General features: G+C 66.2%; 1 protein-coding gene across 1 annotated transcript in view; it reads right to left on the bottom strand.

The window, feature by feature from the left end:
* Positions 1-7,892, bottom strand: part of ESPNL (espin like) — a 26,473-nt gene extending 18,581 nt beyond the window's left edge. The window contains exons 1-4 of the mRNA XM_024752784.1: positions 7,599-7,892; positions 6,158-6,348; positions 4,329-4,515; positions 1,262-1,444 (exon numbers count right to left, since the gene is read on the bottom strand). Coding sequence (XP_024608552.1) covers positions 1,262-1,444; positions 4,329-4,515; positions 6,158-6,348; positions 7,599-7,892 — 855 coding nt within the window. The remainder of the gene's footprint in view (positions 1-1,261; positions 1,445-4,328; positions 4,516-6,157; positions 6,349-7,598) is intronic.
* Positions 7,893-8,903: the final 1,011 nt, after the last annotated feature.

Below are 8,903 nucleotides of genomic sequence, written 5' to 3'. Positions count from 1 at the left end.
GGAGAGCAGGAGGGGCCCCAGGACTCCTGAGAGTCAGAGGCAAACAATTTCAGCAGCGCTGCCATGAGCTGGATTGGGTCTCTTTCTGATTCTTCAAAAGGACCCTGTGCCTTCCCATGACTCTTGGTGGCCGCCCTGTGCTGCTTTTACACAACGCTGCTCAGGCTGGGCCCCAGGGACACTTTGGGTTCCAGCTGGAAACAGCTGTCCAGAATGTAGGCCCAAATGGGATACCCGGTTGCACCTCAGTAAAGCCCTCCCCCTGGACTGGCCTTTCCTGGGCCAGGAGCACGTTGCTCACGACGGCAGATGCAGCAGGCATCCCCGGGCGCTGTGGGAAAGCCCGGCAGCCGGCATGGGATGGCTGACTCACTTCGGAGCCCTGCTGGGTGGGGCAGTGGAAGAGTCAGCCTGTGCGCTCCCCTCAGATACAGCCCTGCCTTTACAGGGGTTCAGTGGGCAGGTGATGCCAGTGTGGGGCCAGTGGCTGATGGCCAGGTCTATTCCCAGCATTGGGCCGTGAATATTTGAACACCATCCCTGCCAACTCTGGATTTCTGGATGCTGTTTCCTGGGAACTGGGCCACAGGAGCCCCCAAGGTCCATCTGGATCATAGCGAACCCGCCAGGACTCTGCTCCTAGGCTGCTCACATCAGGGGGCCAGCAGCTAAAAGGCCCTCCGGGTGGAAGAGTCAGCCTGTGCGCTCCCCTCAGATACAGCCCTGCCTTTACAGGGGTTCAGTGGGCAGGTGATGCCAGTGTGGGGCCAGTGGCTGATGGCCAGGTCTATTCCCAGCATTGGGCCGTGAATATTTGAACACCATCCCTGCCAACTCTGGATTTCTGGATGCTGTTTCCTGGGAACTGGGCCACAGGAGCCCCCAAGGTCCATCTGGATCACAGCGAACCCGCCAGGACTCTGCTCCTAGGCTGCTCACATCAGGGGGCCAGCAGCTAAAAGGCCCTCCGGGGAGGACCGGCAGGAAGACCACTCCCTGAGCGGGAACCTGGGGAGTCTCTGTGCGAAGGGAGGGGCCGAGAGCACGGATTTTGTTCCCCGATGGATCAGAGTCTGGATCCTGGGCAAGTGACTGGCCCTCTGAGCCTCAGTTTACCTGTCTGTAAAAGGGGACGAATAACATCTATTCTACAGGGCTGTGGTGAGGGTTAAATGACTTATTCATAGGAAGCCTTCCAGGACTGCTAGCTCTCGGAGGCCCCCCAGCCCCACCGTGCATCCTCCCCTGTCCCCTGCCTCACCTCCATTTGCCCGTTCTCCGCTGCGTCATGGAGAGGGGTCCCACCCCAGGAGTCTCTCATGATGGGGGCGCCCATCAGCAGGAGCCGGTCTAGAATGGGCGTGTGGCCACCTCGAGCGGCAAAGTGAAGGACGGTGGCCCCCTCGTTATCCCGCGCCGTCAGGCCGATGTCCGTGAAGGTGACCTGAGGGACGAGGAGGGGGGATGGGCCAGCTGAGGCTGGACGGGGGTGACCACTCCTACCTCGGGGCAGGAAGCCCTGGGACAGAGCTGGCTCCTCTTGGCGCGTCCCGGGCAGCATGGGAGGAAGTGAGCTCGGTGATTTTGCTGGGAGACTCCATGGTCCCCAAATCTGCCCCAGCCCTGACCGTAAGCTGAACACCCCCAGGGGCTGGTTTCACATATCAAATAAAGAAATGCCTTTGGGCAGCACCTAAGGGACAGTAAGCAGATGTTTGCTGATGAAGGGAGGGAGGGAGGGAGAGAAAGGACATCCTGGCACCAGGCCTCTTTGTACCCTATCACGTCTCCAGCACGAAGATGCAGGGGTGCTGGGAGGCGGGTCCTGAGCAGCCTTCCTCATGGTGGACCCAAGCCTGGTCACCCTGTGGCTTGGGCCCCGTCCTGCTGGCTGCCACAGGAGTGACTTCCGGCCGGCCCTCCTCACGGGCCCTCAGTTGCCCCTCTGTGAGGGCACCAGTGGGCTCTGGTCCGCGGCACCCGGCCAGGCCCGTGGGCACGCAATGGACTGCGTGCACCGGGGCAGCCATGTGACAGTGAGACGTAAGGGGCTCTTCTTTTGCCTTCCTGATAGGAGGGGCTGGTGGATGTGGCGTCACCCCCTTTTCTCCCTCTTCCTGCCTTGAATGCGGCCAACTCTCACCATGAGGGAGAGGCCGGGAGGACAGCAGAGATGTGACCCAGTGTCAACGGCCTCTACGTGGGAGGGACAACCTTTCAGTGGTTTAGTGCACTGGTCACTGCAGCCAAACGCTGGCTGATTCAACAGCCAAACGTGTCTGTTAGAAAAAGGCCAGTGAGCCGGGAAGAGAGACCCTCCCCTCGACCAGCTCCCCGAAGGGAGGGGGCGCCCAGCACTGAGTGGGTGAGCCAGGCTGGACGCCGCCCCCTCCCCTCTCGGTCCACCCTGCAGGAGGCAGGGCTGGGGAGTCACATCCGGAAAAGCCTTTCTGGCCCTGGGACCCCGTGGCCCCAGCTGTTTCTCGCGGGATGAGCCCCTGTGGGGCTCCATGGGGCTCGGTGGACATTCTTCCCTCCTGCCCACCCTCCCCCTGCTCCTGGGCACCCCCGCTGCTCCGAGCTGCTTCTCCTCGCCCTGCACAGCCCACTAGCTCACTCCCACACCGTGTGCTGAGCACCTGCTGTGTTTGTGGCCCTGCGGCCAGAGATGACCAGGACTCAGGCTCCCGCAGGGCGAGGAGTCCAGGTCTGGGGACAGGCACGTTTCTGGGAGGCCAAGATCTGAACTACAGTGAGGGGACATAAGGACAACTCCACCCAGCGGCCCGGGCGGGGCTGAAGACAGGAAAGTTAGTGCAGCAGGAGCCGCAGAGCTTTCTTCTGCGAGAGGAGCTGGCCGTGTAGGAGGGGCTGCAGCAAGGGGGCCCGGGAGGGGACGCAGCCTGTACGAAGGTGTGGCCGCCTGAGGGGCTGAGGCCAGCCTGGGAGATCCAGCAGCGAAGGGAGGCTGGAGGCAACTGCTGGCGGCCTCTGAGGCCAAGGCGAGTGGCTGGAGGCCAGATTCCTTCCCTCCTTCGCTCACTCATCAAACATCTCTGGAGCCCTTACTATGTGCCAGGCACAAGGAACGCAGCAGCAGGGCTGTGCCACTGCTTCCTGGAGCTGCTGGAACTTACAGCCTGGGTGGGAACAGACAACCACCAAGATAAAGTCAAACACAACGTTTATCAATGTTGGTGCAGGACAGACAGCAGGAGAGCAGGACGGGGAGCTGGGCCAGGTGGCTGCCATCCTAAACAGGTGGACAGGGGATGCAGTGGGGGGGAGGCACACCTGGGGAGCTGTCACCAGGCAGAGGGTGCAGCACGTGCAAAGGCCCTGGGGCAGGGAGGCTGGCCTGCTGGAGGGAGGGCTGGAAAAGCAGGCCCCATGCGAAGGGAGGGAGGTTCTGAGTGAGGAAGGGCTCTCCCTTCTCCACCAGTGACCTGCGTGACCTTCAGAGATGCCAGCAGACCCTGGCGCTCCCAGCTCGCAAGCCCTTCAGCGGCTCCCCAGTGCTCCAGGAAAGAGCCCAGTTCCTCCCGGGGCCTTGGTCTGCCTTTCCGCCTCACGCCACCCCACGGGCTCTCCCAACTGTGACTGAGCTGGGCCCCCGCTCCTCCAGGAACCACCCCCTGCCCAGCCACCTCCTGCCCAGCCTCAGTTCTGCCCCTCCCCAGAGAGACCTCTCCACTCTGAGACTTGGCCGGTTCTCTGTAATGGACCCTCAGAGCTCCCAGACACCCCACCAGGCCAGGTATTTGGTGGTGGAGCCAGGAAGTCCTCAGCCCTGGAAGAAGTGTTGGCGGAAGGCATCCTCCCCAAGCTGGGTCACTCTGTGGTCCTTCTGGAAAGAGGTCTGGGTGACCCTTCCATGGGTCCAGCGGGCAAGAGGGGAGGGCTCTGGCCCTGGGCTCCAAATGGCCAGGGCCAGGCACTGCCTGTGCCAGAGACAGAGCAGCTGGGCGCCACCGACCCTGACGACTCCTGGGGGAGGGGCAGGAGAGCCCCCAGGGGGCCCTGCACACGCCCACGGTCCTGCAGGGGCTGACTTTCAGTCCGCAGCCACCTCCAGTCAAAGCTGTGGGCTCCGGGCTGCATCCCGGGGCCGAGACTGGGCCTGGCATGTGGGTGCTCTGAGCCATGGGCCGGCCCATCTGCTCCCCCAACCACCGTGTGGGTCCTCGGACTTCCTGCGGGCAAACTGAGACCCAGTTTGGGTGTGCCGCGCCCACCCCAGCCGGGCGCCACTCGCTCGAAGGCGGTTCTGCAGGCGAGGTGCCAGCCTTCCCGGCCCTCCCCTGCCCACGCCCCTGGCGGCCCCTTACCAGCCAGACGACGAGCGAGTAGTGGCCGCGGGCAGCGGCGGCGTGCAGGGCGCTCATGCCGTCGAGGGCGCGCAGGTGTACGTCGGCGCCGCAGTCCTTCACCAGGAACTGGGCCAGGTGCAGGTGGCCCTCCTGGCAGGCCAGGTAGAGCGGGGAGGCGCCGCTGCGCGTCCGCCGGTTCACGCCGCTGTGGGGGAGGGCGGGGTTCAGAGGGCGCTCGGCCCGGGGGTCGTGGGGAGCCGCTCCAGCCAAGGGCCCCAGATCGGGGAGGGGCGTCCCGGCACCTGGCTGAGCTGCTGCGGCCACCCCACTTCCCGGCTGAGGTGAGGGGCCCAGCCGGCCACCTGTAGCGTTGCACAGGTTGCGCACGGCGTAAGGGCACGGGGTCGGGGCGGGGGTGAGGTGGGCACGGGCCGCCGGAATCCAGCTTCCCCTCCCCCACCCCCACCCCCATCAAGATGTGAGCGCCGCCAGGGGTTGGCCGGCAGAGGGCGCTTCTTAGGGGGTGACTAGCCCAGCAGGGCCTGCAGTGGACGGGTCAGGGAACCTCCAGAGCTGAGGGCCTGCTCCGTACAAGGGGCCAGTGAGCAGGGCAGTAGCCCTTCTGTGGTGCCCAGCCCTGGCATCCGAATTCCAGGCCCCCATGTGGATGGTCTGGGGCAGGGTCGTCAGATTTCCTGCATCCGGCTTTGCCTCTATGGTGCTGCAGGCCCAGGAGAGTTCTTGGTCCCCAGGGCAGCCCCTCCCCAAACCGAACCCACGCCCTGTTGACAAAGACTTCACCTCTAGGTCCTGTGGTCGGTGCCGGTGGGAATGTGGGCCCTGGGGCGGGGGACCTTCCCGTGTGCTTGTGTGTGCTTTAATGTGAAATCTTCCACTTTTCAAACGACAGAAACTGCTTCTAAAACTGCCGGTCTAAGAGACACTCTGTGGCCGGCCGGGCCCGGGGCAGCTGGTGTGGACGCTCTGGGGAAGATCCGCAGAGGTGAGTCCCGAAGGCCTTTGCCGAGGGGTCGGGATGGGGAGGCCCAGGGACAGGAACACTGTTCCACAGCTGAGCTGTCCGGCCTCATCCGGGAGCAACCGTGGGGTGGCCAGGACAGTCAGCCGGCCGGCAAGAGGCCCCGCAGAGGAGAAGGCGTGTGGTTACAGAGGCAGGCGGGTTCGGGGGACAAAGGCCAGGTCAGTGTGGGGCGGACACGGAGTCCCACCCCCAGCCAGGGCAGTAGCCCTGAGAACAGACGGTGGGGGGCAGGCCACGTGCACGGCACCCTAGATGGCCCGTTGTGTGCCCAGGCTATCTTTTGTGGGGCGCAAGGGCCACAGCGGTGCCCACGATGGGGAAGGGGAGTCCCGCTGCCCGCTGCCCCCGCCTCGCCATCCACCAACTCCAGGCGGCGGGACAGGGGTTCACAGTGTCAGGAACAGGACAGTGTGGAGGGAGAATCCAGGCCGACCTGAAGGGGCCCCCAAGTCCACTGCACAGCCTCTGCTCCCTTCGTGTGGCTTGAGGGGGCCACATTCCCAGCCGGGGGAAGCCGGGCCCTGAGACGCCCCCAGGCAGGGCCGGGAGCTGCCTGAGCATATAGAGCGCCTCCTGCTCTGACTGCTGTAGCAGCTTCCTCGCCGTTCTCACTGCCCCCTCCGCGCTCCGAGCCTCACCCCGAGCGCTCTCCGCCCGCGCCTCGGCCACAGACTTGTCCCTCCGCACTCCCTCCCCCAAGGCCCGCCTCCAAGGCGGCAGCCCCTCCTCCTCCGCCGCCTCGGTGCGGCCTCCCCAGCACCTGCACCCCCCGGACTGCCCAACAGGCGGCGCTGCGGCTCCTCACCTGCCGTGGGCGGCCGTCAGGAGCTTCAGGCAGGTCAGGTCCCCGCTGACGGCGGCGTGGTGCAGCGGCAAGGCCCCCTCCAGCGTCTCCAGCGTGGCTGCGTGGCCCTCTCGCAGCAGCCACTCCACCAGCACCGGGTGTCCGAAGCGGGCGGCCAGGTGCAGCGGGGAGACGCCCGAGGAGTCTCGGTCCTACGGAGGCACGGACGGGGCGGTGAGCGGGCGGCGGGCCCGGAGCCAGCCCTGCCCGGCAGCACCAGTGTGGCCAGGGCCAGCCGCCCGGCACCACAGCGCCCGGGACCCCGGCGGAGAGCTTCCGCCCCGCCCCTCCGTCCGGCGTGCTCCGTCGCGGGGCGTGCGGAGGGAGGTCTCTGGGACTGAGAGGTCGGCGGCAGGGCCAGGATCAAGTCCAGGCCTTCTGGGTCCAAGTCCCTGATCCGAGCATCCGAGCTCCCTCCCCTTCTCTGCTCGCAGTCAGAGCGGCTGCTCACCCAGCTGCGCCCGCGCCGGCCGGTGGCCTGCCCCGTGTCCAGGGCTGCGGCGTCTCTGGGCCTCTGCCCCACCCCCACCGAGCGCCCACCCGCCGGCCCCCGAGTCCTCTTGCCGGGGACCTTATCCACCGTGGGCCTCTGGCAGGCCTGCGCGTTCTCCCAGGCACAGGGGTGGCCCCGCTCCCGCCCCCGGGGTTGTGCGAAAAGCCGCTGAGGATGAGGACGGCGGCCTGGAGGCTGTTGGGACGCTCAGGCTGTGACCTCCGAGTCCTCCCCGTCCCGGACCGAGCGGGTCACGGTGATGCCCACCCCCCGACTCCGGCCTGTGGGAGGACGTCCTTACACCGTCAGAGCTGGCTCACCGACCTCCCGTGGTCCTTCACCCCCACACGGAGCACCCACCGGGCCGGCAGGAGAAGGGAGAGGCGGGCCCTGAGACTCTTCTCTTCACATCAAGGTTCTCGTCCCACTGCCCCCCACAGCTGCACCTGTGCTGTCACCCACCGGGGCCCCCGGGCGTCCAGGACGGTGCCCACAGCTCCCGAGCCCGAGTGCCCACCTTGCTTCTCTTCGTAAGGACCCTTTTCTAAACCCTTCGGAAACAGGCCCACGGATCAGGCCTGATAAGGGCCCCGTGAGATCGCCACTGGCAAGGCCAGGCGCCCCTGGGTGGGACGTGGGGAGGAAGAACAAGGGTGGCCACTCTGTGCTGGGCGCTGGGGGACCCGAGGGCGTTTAGGAGGTGCTCACTTTGGGGGCGGAGGTATGTTGGGCAGAGACAGACGCCACGGACTGTGCTGTGGGGCCCGCGTGATGACTCCCTGAGAGGAGCAGCCCAGGGCCGAGGTGCCCAGGGGAGGCCGAGGGCTCCGGATCCGGCTCTCGGCTCCTGCCTCCCTCCATCCCCATGGACAGGGGTCCCCCCGTGGCCACCGTGACCGCTCGGCTCACCTGCAGACCGCAGCCCCCTTCGCGCACCAGCCAGCACATTTCGGCCAGGCTACCGGTGGCGGCGGCGTCATGCACCGGTGTGGCCCCGTTATGGGCCCGCTGGTTGCCGGGTAGCTGGGCCCGCTGCACCAGGAACTTGACGCAGGCCAGGTGGCCGGCCCGGGTGGCGTGGTGCACCAGGCCAGCCCCCAGGGCGTCGGTGACGCCCGGTCCCAGGGCGCCCGCCTCCAGCAGCCGCTCCAGGGTGGCCAGGTCCCCATCCTTGGCGGCCACGAGCGCCCGCTGCTCCTCCATCCACCCGGCCGGCTCTCCTCGACTCGCGCACAGGCCCGGGCTTCCTGTTTCAGGCGTGGACGCAGCTCCCGGCTCCGGTTACCTGATAAGCGGCGCAGAGGGCAGATGGGAGGCGGCAGGGGGGTGGGGGGACAGGCCTTGGGGACCGGGCCTCTGCAGCCCAGCCCCAGCCGCTCCCGCAGGGCCCAGAGCTGTGGTGGGCAGAGGGCGCGGGGGAAGGGCCCACACCGGGTTTGGGTTGGGGATGGGCGCTGGCCGGGGGGACACTGCCCTGTGCTGGCTCATGCCTCCTCCTCCCGTGGAGCGAGGGCTGGGATGGACTTCCCGCGTCGAGCAGGTGTTCACAGTGGCAGTGTCCTTTCCAGAAAGCGGTAGGCTCCCGAGTGTCCGCTTCCCCCAGGCTGGGGGCAGCCGCCCTGAGGGCTGTGCTGGGCCATGGGAGGCCACCTGGGAGACCCTTCTCACAGGAGGGCAGACCCATCCAAGTGGAGCCCTTTCTGGGGACCTTAAGTGTTTGGGACCTGTTGTCACCCACCGGGAGCTGGAGGCCTGCCTGGCCCCTGGGAAATCTATGCTGGATCCTGGCCTCAGCTGGCCTTGGAGGCTCCGTGAACCTCTGGACAGCAGCTGCTCCCCAGGGCCGGTGACGGGCACAGGGCCCTGACCGAGAGTCTCTGGTGCTGCAGCTCAAGGTCCCGAGTGCATTTTTCAGAGCTGCCAAGCATCTTTTTCCAGACTGTCCTCTTCCGTGGGGCTGGACACCCATAGTTGTCTGCTGGGGGAATCGGGACTCCACAGCCTCTGCCTGGCAGAAGCAGGGTGCTGTGTGTTAGGGACCTACTTTCTAGAGCTCCCAGAGGCACAGTCGCAAGCCGAGTTCCTGGAGCTAAAGCGTGATTATGCAGTGAGCAGTGGGTCTGACCCCACCCCACTGCCGGCACAGACACACTGGTGCCCCCAAGAGAAGCACCCACTAGAAGAACCACAAAATGTCCAAAACAAGCCCTGGAA

The sequence above is a fragment of the Neophocaena asiaeorientalis genome, unplaced genomic scaffold (genome assembly GCF_003031525.2).
Source record: "Neophocaena asiaeorientalis asiaeorientalis breed wild unplaced genomic scaffold, Neophocaena_asiaeorientalis_V1.1 scaffold294, whole genome shotgun sequence".
Taxonomy (NCBI): domain Eukaryota; kingdom Metazoa; phylum Chordata; class Mammalia; order Artiodactyla; family Phocoenidae; genus Neophocaena; species Neophocaena asiaeorientalis.
This window is presented reverse-complemented; position numbering and strand designations above follow the sequence as displayed.